The sequence below is a fragment of the Sceloporus occidentalis genome, unplaced genomic scaffold (assembly GCF_023333645.1).
Source record: "Sceloporus occidentalis isolate IW3139 unplaced genomic scaffold, rSceOcc1.0.p SCAF_5, whole genome shotgun sequence".
Taxonomy (NCBI): Eukaryota; Metazoa; Chordata; class Lepidosauria; order Squamata; family Phrynosomatidae; genus Sceloporus; species Sceloporus occidentalis.
In genome coordinates this window covers 95129849-95152889 of record NW_028316985.1, presented here as the reverse complement: position 1 = coordinate 95152889, position 23041 = coordinate 95129849, and the positions used below count along the sequence as shown (strand labels likewise).

The 23041-nt window shown below is 37.8% G+C and overlaps 1 protein-coding gene across 3 annotated transcripts in view; it reads right to left on the bottom strand.

The window, feature by feature from the left end:
* The window catches only part of LOC149312518 (ras-related protein Rab-28-like), a 77412-nt gene that overhangs the window by 27571 nt on the left and 26800 nt on the right, over positions 1 to 23041 (bottom strand). For all 3 annotated transcript variants that reach the window (XM_089526896.1, XM_089526894.1, XM_089526895.1), the window contains exon 4: positions 21160 to 21289. In XM_089526896.1, coding sequence (XP_089383022.1) covers positions 21160 to 21289 — 130 coding nt within the window. The remainder of the gene's footprint in view (positions 1 to 21159; positions 21290 to 23041) is intronic.

Here is a 23041-nt window from a genome sequence, read left to right as displayed (position 1 = left end):
AGGAAAGACATGAATGAAGGAAGAGTTTAACCACCTCCTCTCCTCTGCCTGTTTCCCTCAAAATTGCATCCTCACACCATTCAGTTCCTGCATCTGGTTTCTATCAAATCTGCATTTTCACTTTGTCATTTTGGTTCTTTTCGTTTTATTGAATAGACCATTTCTTTACCTGTTTCTTCTTGTAACTGTTCTGAAATCTAGGAAAAGCACTTTTTAAAAAATGAGCATATACAAGAAAGTATACGTTATAAAGTGATTTTCCTAGATTTCAGAGAAGTTACAAGAAGAAACAGGTAAAGAAATTGTATATTCAATAAAACACATAATCATAAAATTACTGAATAGCTCAATATAGTGTGAGTTCCTGAATATTCTTCAAGGAAGTAAAACCATTGAGGTGAATCTTTATTTTGTCATGCTTTAGAGCAGACCTGCTGAAATCAATAGGACAAGTTTGTCAATATTAGCTGAAGTCTCTCTGATTTCAATGGGACTACATGAAGCATAAATATGATCCATCAGAAATAAAGTAAATCAAGGTCTTAAAATATAAGCATATTAGGCTCATAAAAGGTGCACATTATATTTGTTTTTTATATCCAACACATTATATCCATTTTAATGAGATTACATAATTTCCTTTTTTTAAATGTTATGTTTTCCCATCAAGAAAAAAGGGCTAATAGTTTGCAATTACTTCTTTTCCAATGGAACAGAACTTATACTCTCTAACTAATAGTCTCTTGTATTAGTCAAGAAAACTATAACAGACAATAGCAAGAGTCCTGATATTTCTATTACAAATGCTCGTTTCTCCATGCCTGAAAAAGAAAGAGAAATAAAAAAAAATCAAAACCAGCTAACCAAAGTCAAAAAATGTTAGACATGTCAAACCTAGCTGGAAATGTAACTTTTTTAAAATGCTCACTCTCACTCTCTCTTTTTATACATAACTTTTTTCTTGTAGCTCTTAAACAGCTGTTCCATGTACCTCTGGGCTAGATGTGAAGTTTTATTTTCCCAAACCTAAGCTAGAACCATTTTAAAAGGCATTTGATTTAAAGTTTCTTAATTAAAAGTAGAGGTTAAAAGGGGAATGGCAACGGGTGATGCAGCTGTGCTGATGCCAGTGAAGTACAGAGAAAGAAGTACGGTAAAAACACATAAAATTGTTCCACAAAAATTAAGTGGGTGCTTTAAACAGCTGTTTTGTTTTAATTAATGGAAAGTTAACCCTGTGTAAATATTCCTATTTCAAAAGCAATGTTCTCTGTAGATTTCTCTAAACCTTAGCCGGTACCCTGCACTGATTCACCAATATCAGTTTAAGTAATATGTAAACAGGACACTGAAGACATGCCTCCTGGATTCAGCAATCCCTGCCTGCCAAGATTTCAGCAGGCATTATCCATACAGAGCCAAGCCAACCTTCACACCCATAAGGTGCTAGAAACTGGTGTGTGGTTTAATGAAAACTCAGACTCTCAGGAAGATAAATTTTGCAGCCAATACCACACTTGAAGGCTTTTCAGTACTCCGGCAAGAATGCAAGGCACAAACAGACCTGTCAGTGGACAAGCTGCATTACTATTTTGCTACTGATATCATTTTGGATAGGCAAAATACAAATATTCATAGCTCAGGCATTGCTCAGCATGTCAACTTATTGAAATAAACGAACATAAGCATTCCACTACCACCTCATACCACCCTGGGACTCTAACACTGTGATAGCACTTGCTTTTTGGCAAACAACAGAGTAATTTTAACAAGTGTGTAAAGGGGGGAAAGTCTGCTTGCAAGGTCAAATAAGAAGTTTATGAACTGCAGAAAAGCACAATTAATATGAGAAGGCAGAAAAAAATACCCTTCACACTTTTGTTATAAAGAGCATGAGTATTGCACAGAAAGTGCCAGAACATATGTTAATAAATTTGGCCCTTAATCTAGAACACTTCCCAGTTTTACTTTAAACTATATCCACTGCTCTGTAGAAATTACACCTTTCTTTTTAATATAATTCTTCTGTTTAGATTTTTTAATAAATAAGTTTATTGCTTTAGTAGTGGTGCCAGCTGTTCAGTTGTGATTTACTGTCAGAGCCTGCTTTAATATAAAGTGGCTTTTGTGGCTTACCCATACAGATTACATTTTAAGCTTCAAGATATCACTGTAAAGCAGCTGGAAAAAGTACTGGCTGTGCTCAGAAACCTACATTATTGCCCATGTGATCAACCTCCTGAAACATGCAGCTACTCAAACTCTCTGAAAAATCTTTGGCTTGGCTTTGTTCTCACACTGGAAGTTATAAACACCAAAGGGAGTCCACTGACTTTGCAGTTATGCTTTTTACCAGGAAGACAGCTTAAGAAAATTATTAGTTTTCTAATGAGAAAACTACCTGGTCATTTAAAAGTTCCGTTTACAAAGAATATTTTTAAACCACATTTTATTCCTTTTAAAAAAGTCTTCAAATTTCTACATAGCTTGCTATTCTAAATACTCACCAGACGCAAAAGCGGATATTTTTTTTTTATGGCACACCAAAGTCTCTAAATGGGGAAGAGCTACAGACTATCTCTTTTTATTCTTTTTATCAAGCTGACCAAACGCGAACTAGATAATATAACTGGATCTGTGGTGGGCAAACGACCATATCCAAAGAGTGGCAATGAATGGTTCCTCATCATTATGATGAGAAGCAATAAGTGTGGTTTTGTCCTGGATCCAAATACCAATAACCTGAACGATAATATGGAACGGGGGAATGCTCTTCAATTTACAGATGACACTAAACCAGTGGTTCCCAACCTGTGGGTCAGGACCCCTTTGGGGGTCGAATGACCCTTTCACAGGGGTCATCTAAGACCATCAGAAAACACATATTTGCATGTAGCAATGAAAATAATTGTATGGTTGGGGGTCGCCACAACATGAGGAACTGTATTAAAGGGTAGTGGCATTAGAAAGGTTGAGAACCACTCCACTAAACCAAGAAATGCATTAGATGCCAGGAAAAGGATCAAGAGGATCTTGTCAGGATGGAGAATTGAGACCAAACTAGCAGAATGAATTTCAATGGTGATAAATGGACCATATCCAAAGTATTCAGCATTTAAGCAGGAGAAATCAGATTTACAAATACTAGATTGTTGACACATAGAGTAACAATAGTGGACCTAGGGGTTGTTTTTTTTAGCAGACTACAAGTGAACATGAATCAGCTGTACAGTGCAGTTTTTTAGAAAATCTAATGCAATTTTGTTGATTCAAATGCATCAACAGAAACATATAGTCCAGATCACAAGAAGTAATAATATCTCTCTGTTCTGAGCACTGAAATTTAGAAAATATATTGACTAAGTGGAATGTGTCCAGAGAAGGGTAACCAAGTTCTTCTGGAAGAAAGGTGGAATACAAAGGAAATGAATAAATAAATAAAATGAATAAAAATAGAACAACTAGATGTTTATAGATGATGGAGAAAAATTGTTTTCCAAACAATCATGTTCCATTTACAAGAAAGGAGATTTTGACTAAAAAAAGGAAGGACCTTCTGGAAGTACAACCCCATTTTCTATTGACTTGCAGTTCCAAGATTACCTAGGAAATTAGCACAGTATGTTCTTTTTGTTGGGCATGTTTAAACAAGAGCTGCATGGTGACTTACCAGGCAAACCTGGATGGATTCTCTGAATGTGTGGCAGTTTAAACTAGGTGACCACTGAAGTACCATATAACAGTCAGATTACAAAATTGGTTGAAATGTAGATGTCAAATCAATCTAAAACATGTGATAGTCCCAAACTCCCCATTAAGGTATCATTAAAATTCTAAGATAGTATTTTGTGGTTTCTTACCTTGAGGCTCATATTTATTCATTACATAAATTTTAATCTTTTTTAATTAAAAAAACTTTCACAACTTCCAAAGAGAATGGCTTTTATATGAGGCAAACAAAAATCTCTATAATTACGTCATGTAAACAGTTCTGCACTAACTGAAAAGTGTCACACAATTTCTCTTTTTCAACCCTAAAACTCTCAACATCACTTGGAAGTGCTAAACCAAAGTTCTTGAAGGTATCCTTAAAGCATAGTTTCTGCATAGAGTTACTCCATGTCAGCAACCCACATTGGAACTGAAGCTCAGCCAAGCCAGTACTGATGCTCATATGCCAACTGTTCAAATCAGCACCAAGCTGATATTCTAGTAACATATGGCAACCATTCAAGATTTGGCCTTTATGTAATACTCAAATATAAAAACTATAGAATACTGATAAATAAATTAAACAGAAAATGAAAATTAGTACAGTGGACCCTTGTTATACGCTGGGGTGTGGTTCCAACATCCCCTGCGTATAACAAAATCCGTGGATGCTCAAGTCCCATTAAATATAATGACATATATAGTAAAATGGTGACCCTTACAAAAAATGGAAAATCAAGGTTTGATATTTTAAATTTATACTTTTTTGAACATTTTCAAACTGTGTATGCTTGAATCCGTGTATAAAAAATCTGTGTATAAGAAGGGCCGACTGCAGTAGCTTAAATAATCAGTTTGACTGTATAGAGAAAAAGGCACACATTCAAAATAAAAGATATAGCTAACAATCTTCCACACTAACTACTCAAGGTATGAGATGTCTTTTTAAACTCTATATCAAACAAAAGCATTAATACTGTACTGGAAATAAACTTACTGTTTTAATGTATTTTAAGCATTTTAATCTTTTTGAACTTGATTTTAGCATTGGATTTGTTTTAATTATTGCAGTAATTTAATTCTATTTTAATATACTATTTATGTATGTTATTAACTATATAGTGTTTTTTAATGTTGTAAGCTGCCCTGAGTCCCAGCCTTGGGAAAAGGGCAGGATATAAATAAATATAATAATAATAATAATAATAATAATAATAGTTCTGTAGAAAAAATGAACCATGTTTCCTGCAAACTACTTCTGTGAAATTTCTACAAAATAATTAATTTTAAAATGCCAAACCGGTTGGGAAAAACAGAAAAGCAATTGTATCTTTGAAAAACAACAAAAGAAGCCATAAGGCCTACAGCGAGTCATGAGCAACTAACCAAATTCTTAAATTTCAAATATATTTCCCTAAGTTCCTTTGCCTCTTTTAAAACCAGTATCTCCGTACATAGGTTTCAAAGTGAACTAATGTCTGTTCATCAAGAAGACAATTAATGTCTGCACCGCGCGGTCACTGTGTTCTGTTGCTAACCAATGGACAACAAAAATGCAATAAACAAATTAAAATATTAAAATATTTCTACTAATGAAGTAATTAAGACAGAACTACATACAACAGCAAACAGAGGATTCCAAATGCTGTATGACCCAGTAGTATGGGAATCAGTGATAGCTGGCTCTTGCAGGAGAGAAACTGAATGCAGAAGGGAGTAGTTAACCATTTCCCACTGGACACTGTTCCTTTGCAACCCTTTCCCCAAACACTTTTAACCCACAGGAATGGCAAATCTATCTCAGAACCCTGGGTGGGAGGAAGGGCAGCAGGAAGGAGGGAAGATAATGAAAAGGAAGAACAGGAAACAACGATGCAAACACACACTCTACCACTTGCTACTTCTTCCCCATTTTCCAATTTGCATGCTGCTAGGAAAAAAAAGTGGTATTGTATGCCCTATGGAGCATTCACAAGCATCCATGCACAAAGGGCACAGTCACAGAACTGAATGCAGAGCTAATAATATTTATTCATTGTTCATTTATCATGCCAACTTTCTCACAAGGCAGGACCCTGTTTTACAGGTAGAACCGAAGCAGCACAGTGAACAAGCTGAATCACCATAAGCTCAGTAAAGTCTGAGCTAACAATATTATAAAAGCTGGAATGTAAGAGCATCTTTATCAAAAGAGCATTATTTAATCCTTTTATATAATTACAGTCAGCCCTTCTTATACACTGATTTTTTTATACACGGATTCAAGCATACACGGTTTGAAAATGTTCAAAAAAAAAGTATAAATTTCAAATATCAAATCTTGATTTTCCATTTTTTATAAGGGACACCATTTTGCTATGTCATTACATTTAATGGGACTTGAGCATCCACGGATTTTGATATACACGGGGGGTCTTGGAACCAAACCTCAGCGTATAACAGGGGTCCACTGTATTTATTTATTGTCCAGGAGAAACTACGCTGAGAAGATTTTTCCTCTTGAAAGAGTGGACATATCCCCCCTCCACCATCCTCAGCTCAATGCTCTTACAGCTACCTACTATAGCAGTAAACATTATACTTGATGAATGTCCAAAACAGATGAATATGCAACTTGAGCAACAACACTGTATACTAGCTGAATTTTTTTTACTACTGTTGCTAATTTGACTCACTTTTCAATGAAAGAAACAATTGTAAAAATATTTAATGGCACATTCAGAACAAGATTTATAGAAATTCTTGACCAGATTTTTTTTACTTCTTTTCAAACCCTGTCCAAAAGCACAGCATTAATGTCTCTCTCACAATCGAACATTCGTTATCCTCTATCATCAGCTTCCTTTGGTGCAGATATATTTCCACAGTAGCTAATGGAGGCATTCCTACAAATCAATGTGCTGCAGTGATACAGAAATAAAAGCTCATTTCACTGTAATGATGCTTCCAGACTTCCCTCAAGTCAGGTGGTTACTTGCAGTTAATGATCTGTGACATGCCACACAAGTAGTCCTAAAAAGACTTATTATCCACTGCATGTGCAACAATATTTGCTTTATGGATGGCTAAATGAATGAAGACATTCAATGTAACTGTAAAAGTAAAAATCAAAAGAAAACTTACAAGTAACATGTTTTCTTTGAGTAAAAGAGCTGTGAACATTTTCCATTAATACTTAACCTTTTGCTGCAGTAGTGCAACCACATATAATGCTTGAATCCATAAAGCCAAAACACTGTGCAGGGTTAATGCCTATTACCCTCAACCAAGCCAAATGTATTTTGCAAAAATATAAATTATGCCCAACTGTTTGTAATTATAACTTTTATTTATGCCCTGTGATAAGCACAGATGACCAACTTTGTAAAGAACAAGTATAGAATATTTTCCTTTTATTTGATGGATAATGTTGCATCAAATTATTTTAAGCCAAGAATCATTAACATATCAAAGGAGAAAACTTACAAATTTTGCTTAAATAAGGAAAAATAAGGTACTACTGTCAGATACCACAATATCACTTACAACCAGCTTTCTGAGAACACATTCACACATTTTTTTTCTGCTTACAATTTTATTTCATTCACTATTCACTACATGTCCACTACGTGTCTCCACTTTGGATTAAATAATACTTCCAATGCAAAGTAAAAAAGATTCCATTTGAGTTTGAACAATACTTTCAGAAAACATTTCTACTTGAACACAAAAATACCTTTATCCCAAACTATGGTTTGTTATGAAGCCTATCTGTTTATCAGAATTATGTCTCCGATTCTAAACACTGCCCATGCTTCTAAGCACATCCCATTCAAATGAATGGGAACATTGGAAAAAATCAATGGAACTTGGAAAAGTATCTTCTGATTTATGGTGCCCATCCTCTACATGAATCTCAATTTTCTATTAGTCCTTGTCACGTTAGCATCATCTCTCATGTTATGCTGTTCAATTTTAGTTATCAACTGGATCAAGGATATCACTGCCACTTGTACATTTCAGGTATGTATAAAATTCTAATTTTTCAAAAACAATGTTCTATCAGCCCGCTTCTCATCTGAGGTGGGCATGTATTGCAGGGCTAGAGATTACTTTTCTGGTTGGCTGAGTATTTAATGCCCTCTCTTTTTTGTTCTGCTTCATTTTTTAAAATCTTATTATTGAAATATTATCAAAACATTAAAAATTCCTCAGGGGTCTCTGTCCTTCTCAGACCCCAAACCACAATAGCCTAGTACACATATACAATAACTGAGGAGAAAATAGTCATTTCAAGACATATAAAAGTTAATACTTGTATGTCCAGCAACATTTCAAAATGTTATGCCCTTAACATGTCCTTCAATTAAGCTGATGAAAGTGAGTTAGGACTAAGCTTTTAGTGGTAATTGTGAGTACTACACACAATGTGTAGCAATTTCTGTGGATTTATTTTCATATAATATTTTCTTGTTCTTAGTAGTAAATTTGCATTAAGGCTCTTTCTGATTAACTGAATTCCATTTTTCCTCCTGTTCCATCTATCACCATTAAAAGATGAGGAGGCTTTTTTCCTACTAATGTTGAATTTTCATCCCTCTAAGGGACAAACTAGGAGTGAGGGCTCAGTAAGCACCATTTCCACATATCCAGTAGTGTCTTCATTATAAAAGTAAATTAAAAATTAAAAATAGGTAAATTCCAAAGAACTGGAAAATTACTTCACTACACTGTTTTAATAATCAGCACTCAGAAAAGTTTTCCTCAGACTGTAAATGAATTATGGAAGGCACTGAGGAGTAATTGTCAAAATACAAATTTAGCAATGAGTGTCTGGAACGCTGGTTATGGCAATTATAATTTCATTATTAAAAAATAAAAAAGAAGTAACTTAGCAGCTATTCAGAACGGCACTGTCTTCTGTACAAAGGTTTCAAATTATTAGCTATAATGTAAGAAAAATGGAAACATATAATAAAAATAGATTAACAATCTACGCGGCACCACAACTATCCAGTATACTGGTATCACACTGCATCCTGAGAATTTCAGTTTATTTTATTTACAGTATATGCAACCCTTCCTTGTAAGAACTTAAGGTGTCTAAAAGGTTTGCAATAAAAAACATAGTTCAAATCACAAATTACTTACGATACTTTAAAAAATCACAAGTCTGAAAATCATAAAATTACACATTTAAAATTACAAATGTCTAAAAAAATGTTATTAGTAATTAGAAATGTAGTACCATTAAAACAACACAAACAACAGTAGCAATCAGAGGCAAATCAGTCAAATGCACTGTTCTACAAAAGTATGTATAAATATAAAGGTAAAAAGATAAAGATTTCCCTTTGACAAGGTTGCTGTGTCCAACTGTAGGGGCCGTTACTAAGCTGAAGAGCCAGCGTTATCAGAGACAATTCCATGATCATGTGGCCAACATCACTGCATGGAACACTATTACCTTCCCATCAAAGTAATACCTATTTATCTACTTGCACTTGTACATGCTTTCAAACTACTAAGTTGGCAGAAGCTGGGACTAGTGATGGGACCTCACTTGGATCTTGAACTATCAAACTGCTGATTTTGGAATCAACCGAGTCAGCGTCTTAACTGCTGAGCCAATGCCTCCCGACGTATAAATATATTAGGTATTATATATGAATAATATATAATAAGAGGAATCGGAAGATTGGAACGTTGGCAGTTTGAGGGCAGAGTGCTGCATGATGGGGTGAGCTCCTGTCACTAGTCTCAGTTTTGGCAACCTAGCAGTTCAAAAGCATGCAAATGCAAATCAATAAATAGGTACCACTTCGGTGGAAAGGAAACAGCGTCCGATGCAGTCATGCTGTCCACATGACCACCAGAGCAATCCTCGGACAATGCTGGCTCTTTGACTTAGTAATGGAGATGAGCACCGCCACCTACAGTTGGTTGCTACTAGACATTCATGAGAATTCGATATCAAAGAGAACTGGATATCATCCACTATTATTATTATTATTATTATAATTATTATTATATTTATAAAGTGCTGTAAATTTGCACTATTGGTGACACCATGTTCCAAAGCATCAAACGACATGCCATAGTGGCTTGATATACATGGGAACATTTTGGAGACAAGAGGGACCTTTGTGGAATTTCTATATCATAATCACCACAGAGATCTCTCCTAATACTACTCTACAGCAACTCTGATGGTAGGGAATAGAACCACCACCAACTCTCAATCCAGTGAGCCACTCCAGGAAAATACTATTTTCAATACTATCAAAAGCCACCAAGGGGTTAAGGAGAATGAAGAGGGTAGCACTCCCCACATCTCTCACGTGAAGAAGGTCATCAACCAATACAGCCAAGGCTGTTTCTACACCGTTTCCAAACCTGAAGCCAGACTGAGATAGATCTAGATAGTCCATTTCGTCTAGGAACTTTTACAGTTTGTTGAATAGGATATTGGCAAGTGAGAAATGATGCTCTGACACAGAGATGAGCAAAGTGCAACCCACAGGTGGCATGAAGCCCTTGGAACTCCTAAGCATGGCCCCTGAAGCCTCCCTAGAAGCCCCTAGAAGCCTTCCAACTATTTTTTTTAATACAGGCCAGTCCCCCCCACCAAAACTACACAAAATGTGCCCAAACCACAGTGGTTTGCTTCCCCGATCTTCCAAAAACCCCAAACCTCTCCAAAACACAAATCTAACAGACTCTCTTTCAGTGTGTTCTCATTCTCCACAACCATTTTCAGCAACCCATCTTTTCCCCTTCCAATCTCTGCATTATAGCCAGCAAAGGGGAGGCAAGAATGTATTACTTTACTTATATTTCCTAACCCAGGCCCTGGGAGCAGCTTACATTAAAAAAAAAAACAGTCCTAGCCTAAGGTTTACAATCTAAAAGAACACAAAAGAGAAAGGAGATGAGTACAGAGTGGAAAAAGCACTGTCAGTTGGAAAATAGGAAGGGAAAAAAACCCTATTTCTTAAAGCTACAAAATTCTTAGAATCTGTGAAGCCTAAATGGAGTAATATTTCAGAAAAGAAGCAAGACTTGAAAATCACACAAAAAAATCTATTTTCTCCTCTGGCTCCTAGTGGATAAATAACAATGTGAGTCCTTTATTTTTATGTGTCCTTTTCGTTTCTTTTTATGTTGTGCTGAAGCTTGCCACTACATGTATGCCTCTTCTATCTTTTATTACTACCCTCATGAATGGAGGGATCAGGGTTCCCCTTTGAGACACTGGCATAGGCATAGTGAAGATGTTTGCAGCAAATTCTTTTCCTTGCCATTACTCTGTAAGAGAAAAAAGGTGTGCTGGACCAGCAGCAGTAATGATTAGAAGATTCGGGATTTAGTGTGGATCCCACTGGCTATACTCTATTTCTGTGGGACCTGCGTGACCTAAAGAAGAGGAAAAAAGTTGGCTTCCCATGAATCTCTCAAATAGTTTTGTTTCCAAGATGACTTGGCAGGAACCAGGGCAAGGGGACAAAACAGCAGCACAAAGGCTAGACAGAAGGCCAATCCTTTAAGAGCACTGGCTAAACCCAAATGCTCTCTTTCCTAAGCAAGGCCAGTCTGGGAAGGCAGGGCAGCCCCCATCCTTCAAAGAAGCAAACACAAACAGCCCTGCCTGTCTACCCCATGGAAAGACACCATCCCAAAGCTGTTCCTGCCTCTCCAGAAGCATCAGGAGAGTAGTAGAAATTTGTGAGTATCAAGAAACAATGAGAATCTACAGGTTCAAGTGCCATTTTGTTGCACCAACAGATCAGACAGCTCTATATATTAACCCTACCAGTTACATTAAAATGTAACCTTTACACTTCACACCACAACAGTGCATTTCCAGTTCAGAGACAAAATTCTAGCTTCAATTAATCACGACAGACAAAAAACACCATCAACATTTTTAATTAGTATTGAGGCACTCTCTTTTTGGGCTCATCCATCACTACGGCTGTTTAAAAACCTGACTTATTGGACTCTGCTTAGGAAAGGATCTGGTTAATATCTGTGAAAAAAAGATACCTTAATCCATCCCCCCTACCACCGGCCTGATAATACCCACCCATTCTATAAGTTACTGATAACAACTGCCCTCTGGCTAATAAACCAGCTGTAAATCAAGTAACAGAGGCTCCTATGCAGCCTGGGTTAATTTTAGGTCACAATTTATCCAGCAGGAATGTTGACTTGACACTTACAGGGTTTACTTATAATTGTGATAAAGGAAGAAAACACTGATTTTGTCAGGAACAAGGGCAAAAACTGAAAGAAGTTTGGTTGGTAATCAATGGTGAACAAAATAACTAGATTTTAGGCAGAAAGATATTATTTTTGTTGTTGTTGCTAAACATGAACAAGAAAATCTGTGCGAAGGAGCACAAGTAGAAAGCTATTAAGATCTGCGACAGATCACTAGATGATGATGAAGAAGCCACTATAGCACTTCCTAAATGCCACAACAACATATGATTGAATACAATGCAATTCAAATTATTTATGGGATTGAACTTTTCCATGCTCTCCTAAACATCCATGCTCTGACAGCAAGAGCGCACCATTGCAGATCAGCCAGTTGGTCCCACAAAACAGAGAATGAAAAGAAAAGCTTTAGATCATAACAGAACTCAGTTGTTCCGACAAACCTACTACTGAAGCCTCACTCCATCACAGTGGAACAACACTGCTGTTTGTGCATGTTACTCTACCATGCCTTTTGGAAGTATACTCCTGGTCCTTTCTGAAGAACAAAAATAGAATTTATTTTATTATTTATTTAGTTAGTTTATATCCTGTATTTTTCCAAGTACAGCACCCAAAGTGGTGTACACATCTTTAAAAAAAACTATTTTAAAAGAAATTCTCAATACAAAAGTTAAAATACAGCTAAACTAATTTTGATTTAAAACACAAGTTAGCAGCATTAAAAGTTAATTAAACACATTAAAATAGAAACTCTCTATATGCTCCCTGCATTAGCAAGCTCTATGTACCACCAACAAATGCCTCCTTAAATAAAAACATTTTCACCTGTTGACAAAAAGAGTGCAGGGAGGGAGCCAACCGGACCTCCCTTGAAAGAGAGTTCCACAGCCTGGGAGCAGCCACAGAGAAGGTACTCTCCCCCAGGTTCTCAACCAAATGCACCTGTGAAGGCGGTGAGACTAAGAGAAGCCTTCCCTTGCCAATCTTAATGCACACAATGATTTTTCAAACAGCCTGGATCCAAGACATGTAGAGCTCTAAAGGTCAAAACAAACACTTTGAATACCAGTCTTGGAAATGGACTGATAGTCAATGGAGCTGTTTCAATAGGCGGTGGGCTATATGATCCCTCTACCCAGCCACAGTCAAGAGCATAGCTGCAGCATTTTGGAGTTTCCTACCAGTTTCCAAAGGCAATGCCAGGTAGAGTAGGTTACAGTAGTCCAAGTGGCATGTGTCACTGTAGCAAGATCTCTCACTTCTCAAGGAGCAGGTGCAGCTGGTGCATTAGTTTTAATTATAAAAATGTACTACTGGCCACAGCCAAAACTTGGACATCCAAGCGCAAATCTGAGCCCAGGATAACACTAAAGCTGCAAAACTGAGATTTAAGGAGTGTGAACTCATCCAGCATAGGCTGAATTCCTTTCCTGATCTGTCCCATAACTGACCAGAAGGACTTCTGTCTTAGCTGTATTAAGTTTTAATTTGTTTACCCTCATCCAGTCCATTACTGATATCAGACACTGATTTACTACAGAAACATCTTCCTAGAAATCAGATGGCAAGGAGAGACAGAATTGTGGATAATCACCAAACTGATGACACTGGATCCTAAAACTACAGATTACCTCTCTCAGCAGTTTTACCTCTCTCAGCAGTTTTAAAACAGCATGGTGGACAGAACCAGGCCCTGAAGTACACCACAGAAAACTAGCCAAGGTATTGAGCAGGTGTGCCCATACTCCACCTTCTGAATCCACCCCTCCAAAAAAGATCAGAACTACTGGAAAAGACCCCTGAGCCCAATCTCAGAAAGGCAACTCAGAACGATATTATGGCCAGAATATCCTCAGAAGGATATTACGGCCAATGGTATCAAAACCTGCAGTCCAATATTGATATCCTTCCCCACCCACATCTAGTTCCCTGCATAACTAGATGTACAAAGGCTACCAAAGCTGTCTCCATCCCATAGCCAGGCATGAAGAAATGGATCTAGATAATCTGTTCCACCCAGGAGCTGGGAGGCCACCACACAATACAGTATTTTGCCCAAAAAAGGGTTATGGGAGACTGCCCAACATGGAGGACTATTTTCAATAATTGCCTTGCCAAACCCTCTTTAAGACAAGATGGAAACCTGCCTTGTTGTAACAAGGCATTCCCTATTCCTCATACTCAATCCATCAACCCCTACCCCCAGGCTGCTTTCAACAGCCAAGTAGGACATGACTCCAGTATTCACCTAATGGCTCTCACTTTTCCAAGTCCACATCCTCAGGTTGCACAAATTGAAATATATCCAATAGCACTAACCAAGCAGGAGCCAAGACTACATCCACTGGACCTGTAACAACTATAGCATCCAAGTCAGAGCAGTTCTGAGCAATTTTATAAACAGAATCGTAAGTTGGAAAGATCACAAGGGCCATCCAGTCCAACTCCCTGCCAAGAAGAACACCCATCAAAGCACCCCCAACAGATGACCATCAGCCTTTGTTTAAAAACCTCCATAGGACTTGTCCACTCTCCAGAGGAGTGTGTTCCACTGTCAAACAGCTCTGACAATCAGGATGTTCCTTCTGAGATTTAGGTGGAATCTCATTTCCTATATGAAGTCAAAGGCTTTCATTGCTGGCATCCATAGTTTTTTGTGGGTTTTTCGAGCTATGTGGCCATGTTCTAGAAGAGGCTATCCTCAAACACGCTGTTTTACAAATGCTAAGGTTCCTCCACCAAAACTCTGGTTATTATGTTAGAATGTAATTAAGCCAGTCTTTTAACATAGGACTCTATCTGTGCTTTCATTTTTATTGCCTAAGTGCAGTACCTTACATTTCTCTCTGAATTCTGATCTTGTCCTCTGGGGTGTCAGCTACTTATCCTAATTTGTCCCTTTTTTGTGATAGAGAACATTTGCCTTTCTCCAGTTTGCTGGGACTTCTCCTGTTCTTCTATAAGGAATACCAAAATGGCTGCCAGGTAGACCTTGAAGCAACATCCATGAGGAGCAGAACTGGAAAACAGGCTGCAAAAAGGCAGCAAACCTTCACTTAAGGTCAAATCTCAAACATGTTTCTGTAGGAACACTTGGCAAATGCCTGTGTGGAGCTGCAGAGTCACGCAGTGTAATACATCCTCTGGGAAAGCTATCTCAGTCAATCCACCACAATATTAAACTAGTACTGGTCAATACTCTTAGTGCAGAATCTACAATGATGCAGTATACTATGGCTGATGGTAGCACCAGGATAACCTCTGTATGGTCCCTGTGAATACTGGCAATGGTCTCAGTCATAGCAGGTTCTTCTTCGTGGTCATCTATGAACTCACACAAATGAGTTATCAGCACCTGTGCAGTGCATCATTCAAAATCTAAGAAGAAAGCAGAACATAACAAGTGGAGGGTGGGTGGCGTTGTGTGAGTTCACAGATGACCAGTAAAAGAACCGAAGAAACAGTTAAACAATATGTTCTTATTCTTCATGGTTTCTGTGACTCACACAAATGGGAGACTAGCAAGTTACTAACAGTAGGAGAAGGGAGTGTCATGCCACAGAGGAAAACAGTATGGCCCTCCCAAATGCAGTATCTGCCCAAGACCTCCTGTCTAGTTTGCAATGGGAAAGACTGAAAGCATGAAGCTGCTCAACAAATGTCTTGCAATGCGATGCCATATAGGAAGGCCCTCAATGCAGCCAGAGCCCTGATGAGTGAGGTCTCACTTGGGAAGGAGGTTGCTTGCCAGCCAGTTCATAGGCCACACAAATAATAGCGGCAAATCATTTGGAAAGCCTCTGGGAGGAAATGGGCAGTCCCGTCTTGTTAGTCAAATAGCATATAAAAAGCTTCTGACTTTTTTGAAACAAAGACATGTAGCTGACATAAAAGATAAGAGTCCTAAACCAGTGAAGAGAATTCTCCAAATCAAATGTAGGATTCTGCATGCATGCAAGGACTATAACATCTTGATTTAAGTGAAAAGATAATACCACTTTGGGAAGAAAGGAAATGTTTGGTCAAAGAACCACTTTGTCCTGCTGGAAACACAAATAAGATGGATCAACCCAAAGGGTGCAGAGTTCTCCAGCCCTTCTAGCCAAAGTGACAGCAAACAGAAAGAGTTTTCCAACTTAGTAACCTGATATCATAGACTCATAGAGCTGGAAGAAACATCAGGGACCATCCAGTTTACCCCCGTTCTCTTTTCCTTTAGTTTGCATCTGTGTCCTAGTCTCTGGAGCAGCAGAAAACAAGCTTGCTTCATCATCAACATGCCATCCCTTCAAATATTTAAACTGAGATATCTTATCACCTCTTAACCTTCTCTTCTGTAGGCTAAACATACCCAGCCGCTCCCTAAGTCGCTCCTCATAGGATGTGGTTTCCACATCTTTCACCATTTTGGTTGCCCACCTCTTGTCAACATCCTTTTGAACTGTGGTGCCCAGAATTGGATGCAGTATTCCAGGTGAGGCCTGACCAAAGCAAAATAGAGTGGCACTATTACTTCCCTTGATATAAACTCTATACTCCAATTGATGAGTCTAGAATGGCATTGGCTTTTTTAGTTGCCACATGAAACTGTTAACTCACATTCAACTTGTAGTCTACTAGGGCTCCTAGATCCCTTCCCCATATACTGTTGTCAAGACAACTGTCCCCCATTCTATATCTGTGCATTTCTTTTTTTTTTTCCCCTAAGCGTAATACCTTACATTTCTCCCCATTCAAATTCATTTTCTTAGTTTTGGCCCAGATTTCTAAGCAATTAAGGTCACTTTGAATTTTGATCCTGTCTTCTGCCTAATTCGGTATCATCTGCAAATTTGATAAGTATGTCCTCTATTTCTTCATCCAGGTCACTGATAAATATGTTTAATAGCACTGGGCCCAGGACAGAACCCTCTGGCACCCCACTGGGCACTTCCCTCCAGGATGAAGAGGAGCCACTGCAAAGCACCCTTTGGGTTTAGTCAAACAGCCAATTACATATCTACCTAACAGTTGCATTGTCTAGATCACATATTACTACAGTAGACCCTTGTTATACGCTGGGGTTTGGTTCCAAGATCCCCCATGAATAACAAAATCCGTGAATGCTCTGGTCCCATTAAATATAATGACATAGCAAAATGGTGTCCCTTATAAAAATGGAAAATCAAGGTTTGATATTTGAAATTTATAATTTTTTTGAACATTTTCAAACTGTGGATGCTTGAATCCATGTATAAAAAAATCCATGTATAAGAAGGGCTGACTGTAGTTTGCTTGCAAGAATATCATGGAGGACCTTGTCAAAGGCCTTATGAAATCAAGATATGCTACATCCACAGCATTCCCTCCATCTACCAAGCTGGTAATGTTATCAAAAAAGGAGATAAGATTCGTCTGGCATGACTTGTTTTTGAGAAACCCATGTTGACTTTTGCAATTATGGCATTCCTTTTTAAATGCTTAGACTATTTATTTAATGAGCTGCTCCAGAGTCTTTCCTGGTACTGTTGTCAGCATAGTAATTATTTGGGTCCTCTTTTTTCCCTGGGACTTCTCCTGTTCTCCAGGAATTCTCAAAGATTATTGCCAGTGGCTCCGAGATTACTTCTGCCAGTTCTTTTAATACCCTTGGATGTAGTTTGTCTGGCCCTACAGACTTGAATTCATTTAGATTAACCAGGTATCCCTGTACTTCCTCTTTACTTATTCTGTGCTGTTTTTCCATACTGTATCATCTGCTCCACTTTCCTCAGGCTGAGCACCCTTTTCCTTTTGTGAGAAGACTGAGGTAAAGTAGGTATTGACAGTTCTGCCTTTTCTCTGTCCCGTTTGCATTTTGCCATCTTCTCCACACAATAGCCCTACCATTTCCTTCTTCTTCCTTTTGCTGCAGACATACCCAAAAAGCCCTTTTTATTATTCTTAACCTCTCTAGCATACCTGAGCTCATTCTGCACTTTAGCTTTTCTGACTTTCCCCCTACACATGCTAAGTATTTGCTTGAATTCCTCTTTGGTGATTTCCCCCATTTTCCATTTTTTATACATGTCCTGTTTAAAACATAGCTCAGTTGAAAGTTCTTTAGTCATCTATCCTAGTTTCTTCAGACACCTCTTATTTTTCCTTCTCACTGGAACTTTGAAATTGTGCCTTCAGTATCTCCTTTTTGAGAAACTTCCATCTGTCCTGATCACAGGAGGCCATATGTTGATATGGTGCATGACAGAGCTGGCAGAGAACCAGCTCCAGATTTCACTAGGGAATAGGTCAAATGTAAGTTTCTGCAGCCCCTTAGGAACTGCTTTATTAAAGGGTTCAAAAAACAAGAAAATTTGCCTAAGTGTTTACAATGGCATAAGATGGCTGACTGACGGAATTTAATAGAGACCAAAGACAGGCCCTTTTCTAAAAGTGACACCAGATAACCAAGAACATGATGCCTCATGTTACATAATGTGTATAGAATGGAGAAAGTCGGTATACTTAGTCTATTTATAAAGCCACCATCGCATATGGGCAACCTCAATAATACATTTGACTGGAACAGACAATGATGTTATAGGCAAATTTTCCAGACTATGAGCCAAAGAATCTCCAGATTGGGGTGCCTCACCCCTGCCATTTTGAGGGGTGAGGTGATCTGGATAGATAACGTCCAGTTATTTGTCTTGCTCTAGAACTGGGTGTAGCTCCTGCCTTCCCAAGAATTCTCCCAGTGGTGAATAATGACACATGTTACTGTTATAGTATATAATAATAATAATAAAATAATAAAATTTTATTTCTATACCGCTATTCCAGCGATCACAGCGGTTTACATCAAAGAGTAAGACAATTGAAACATTAGCATGAAATAATACAAAGTTAATAATTAAGAACAGTTAAAAAACAAACAAAAAAAACCAACAACACCCTATACAAGTGGCTGTGTAGAATGGAATACACAAAAACATTGCCACGGGGAAAAGAATGACCACAAGGCTCACGGGGGGAAAGCCTGGTGGAACAAAAAAGTCTTCAAGTTCTTCTTGAAAGCATCGAGGGAGGTGGAAGTACGGAGCTCATTGGGGAGGGAGTTCCAGAGCTGAGGGGCTGAAATAGAGAAAGCCCTCTGAGCTGATACATATCGAGCGTCTGGAACTCTTAAAAGATGTCTTTCACCCGACCTGAGAGTGTGGGGCGGATTGTATGGGGAGAGGCGGTCCTCCAAGTACCCTGGGCCCAAGCCATTTAGGGCTTTATAGGTGATAACCAATATGCTTTATTGATGGCAAATGATGTAGCAAATGGTACAGAGCAGAGAGGTATTCCAGCTCTTTTACTGATAGGATCCAGCACTCCTCACAGTCAACAGTAGCACTGGGCCCCTACACAAATATCACCCAAACTTATCCCTACAGCTGGCAATCAAATCAAAACCTCATAACTGGACAAACAGAGCATCTGGATCAGTGTATACTCCCACAATGAGACAAATGGAAAATGGACTCCCAAGGGTTATATAGAAATAAACAAAGAAAAACAAAGTGGGCAAGCATTCCAGCCTCAAATGTCAAAGCAAGTGCAAAAAGTATCACTTATACCATAGGGCCCTTTTATGCTACTGAACTGCTCTTAATATTCAGGTATTATGCTAATAAGTACTCAAAAACTCATCTGCCTGACAGCAGAGGTCCAACTCATTTCAACTTGGAAATGATGGCCTCATCGGTTTGGAATAGTTTTTTGGTAAGGATGACAATTCGCTAAATGAAGCTTTCATTCTTTAGGATAGTATTTCATAATATGAAGTACTGAGGATGAGCAGCAAGGAAAGGCTCATGTCTTCATGCTTTAAATGTTTACGGGCTTCCTGGAAGCATGTGGTGGGCCACTATAGGAAATATACACAGACCTTGGTCTAATCCAGTAAGGTGTGGTACAAGCTATATAAATATTTGTGTTTTCACACATTATGGGTCCGATGTAAACAGATTTGAATCCTTTCTGATTCCCACACCTAGATGTACATGATAATTTACTAAAAACACCAAAGTTCAAAGTTAAGGAGAAAGTAATACTGATGTAGCTAACACTAAAACATTGTTTCCACGTGGCTCTCGTGTGTTAAGTATCAAAATCCATGCATATATGCTGAAACAGATTGGATTGGAAATTAGCAGCTCTAGCTCGTCCCAATGTAGTTGATTATATGCTCCCATCAGATCAAGGCAACATAGCTACATAGCAGTGGGAACAGGATAACTCAAGTCTAAAAAGATCTGAATTAGATATTTAACTCCTTGCCCACCCTACATATACTACTTGCTGGTATTAAACAGATGTTGAAAGTTTGTTTTTCTGTTCCTAGATGCATAAATGGCTGTTTGTTTGTAGCTGCTTAAATTCAACTCCAGTTTATGGCAACTTTAAAGTGATCCTGGCTTGTAGGATTAAGATGCACATGTGTGCCATTTTTGTAGTTATTAAAATTTACCATTTGAAAAACAGGAAGGCAAATGTTGCTTTTTCAAATTATATGTTTTGGGTGGCCTCACTGTAATGAACCAGCATGGTGTAGTGGTTTGAGTGTTTGGCTACAACTCTTTACTAAGGATTCTGTATGGTGTGAGAGGAGGTCAATTGGGAGGGGGGGGTGTTTGTGTGTGACAGCACAAGTTATCATACCAGATGATACCAACCCGAGTTAGGCTACTGCTAATATGCTATACACTTAGATGGTCCATAGAATCAAGTAATAATATCTCTCAAGATGTTATTAATAATCTAAATATTACAAATCAGAGGGCAAGATCAGACTATGTTTTGTTGATCAATCATGGGTTGTTTATTTTAAAAGGGGAGTGATACCAATAATAATGTACCCATTTTGTGTGAGAAAAATAAGGAATCCAAACTGGCAACATTTCCCAAATTTTATAGGTAATGTCATGCTGCTAATCACTGAAGCAGGTTATTTCCATGAAGTGATACGCCTCAGCAGACTAAACATTATGATTGCTGTCACAATATAGCACTCCCCATTTGGTCTAATGCATGAAATATTACATTCTACAAGCCAGAGCTTGCCAAAATCAATGCACAATGGTGCCAGTAAATGAAAGGGACCACACATGTACCAGTGTCTAGAAGATTGGGACTCACATAGTTGCACTGCAGAGCTGTGAATAGGAACATCCTGCTGATCAGCATTTTAGCTAGATCACCAAAACAGTCCAACTAAATAACAATTTAACAACTTACTTTTATTGCCTACCAGGGCCACATGTGGCTGAGTTTCTGACTCTTCATTGACCTTCTTTACAACATTATACCAATCTTCTAAATTTTCAAAGCTCTGTTGGTTAGTGATATCATACACCAAAAGGACAGCCTGCAGAGGAAATATATGTGAAGCACAATATATTTTTTAAAAACATATTTGAACTAGCTGTTCTGTCTTAAACATGAAATGGCTGCTTCTATAAGTATATTACTACTGCACAAAATTAACAGTGACACAGTGTAATGCACACTGGACCCACAACATTTAGGGTCTACACATAGTAAAGCAGAAAATAGAATAAAAACATGAGACCCTTTACTCTTCCACTGAATGTTCTATAAAGATACAATGTATTAAATCCAATGCACCATTAAAAGTGAACAAGCAGGGTTCTGCAGGATTTTCAATCATGCCAAATATAGCACATGCATGCACTAGCAGATCACACTCAGTTACAAGAAAGCTGTGTGCATGCACTGATTTATTAGAAATAAGGCTGCATATGTAAAAACTGATTTGCCCTTTGTACACAGTGTAAAACTAAACTTTCACTAGTACTACAGTAGTAGAACTTGCACAATGTAACCACTGGATATTAGCCAATGCTTGAAAAACAAAGTGATAAACTTTACCAAAAAGAAAAAGAAAGTAATTGTACATATTAACTAAAATTGCACTGCAGCAAAGAAGTCTGCATTATAGTACTCATGTGGAAGTCATGTCTTCCCTGCTGGTTTCTGAACTGTGATTAAAGCAGCTAGCCAACAAAATTTTGTCAGAGTTCAACAAGTCAAATAAAGCCCTTTTCTTGCACATATAACTCATTTGTAGTTCATGGAATTTAATCCAGTGTGCAAAATTACCAGCACACTGGAGCTACCATAACACACCAGCAAGTCCTGATTGTCACTAGCCACAAATTATGGCACAGTAAAATCAGTAAAAAAGGTCAAACAATAGTCTATCCTAGCAACAGATTGATTCTTTAAAAGATAATAAAGAAGGTACATAGAAGATAAAAATATATGCTAAGCTCATTCTTGCTTCTGCTTTGGATTGATTGAATTCAGCTCAAGCAAAGAAAAATAAATGCTACCAGGTATATTAAAATTTGATTTAGGTTATGGATTCCCACAGTTTTACCAATAAATTTACTATAATCAAAATAATGTTCAAACCAATTTCTACCTATTTCTAGCATGCCTCCTATTACAGGTCAGCAAATATGAAACAGTGTGGCACCAAATCAAAGAATGTGAAAGGAAAACAGAAGTTGGCTGACGGCTTCCTACCAAAACTAATCACCCTGCAGAGATTGCGTAAAGTAATGGCTAAAACTGAGTAAGAAAACCAATGATTCTGAACATTTGCCTTTCATTAATTGGCCAATTGGCTTCAGACAAGACAGTCTACCAACCCCAAAATCTCATGTGCAAAAGGAGCATAACTATAATTTTCTGGACAAATAAACTAATTTATATTAGGAGCAGGACTATTCAAAAGCTTTGTAACAATACATTCATACATTTTAATTGGAAGTGAGTTCTATCAAAATTCATGACAGCTACTTCCAAACAAATATTTTTGTCCTAGCACTTTCTAATCCTCCATGTCCACTGCCATATTTTATTTTGTGCTTATGTAAAAACAAACAAAGCAAACAGGAAAATTCCCATAAATTTGCAAATTGTCACATTCCAGGTTCTTGTGTGTATATATGTGTGTGCATGCTTATAATTTATATGTTTATGAACTTCATTGTTTATAGTGCAAGCTGTCAAAAAGCTACATAACTGTTACATGTCTTGTCTTCTTTTCAAAATAAAAAAAAGAAAGAAAAAGGAAGGAAGGAAGGAAGGA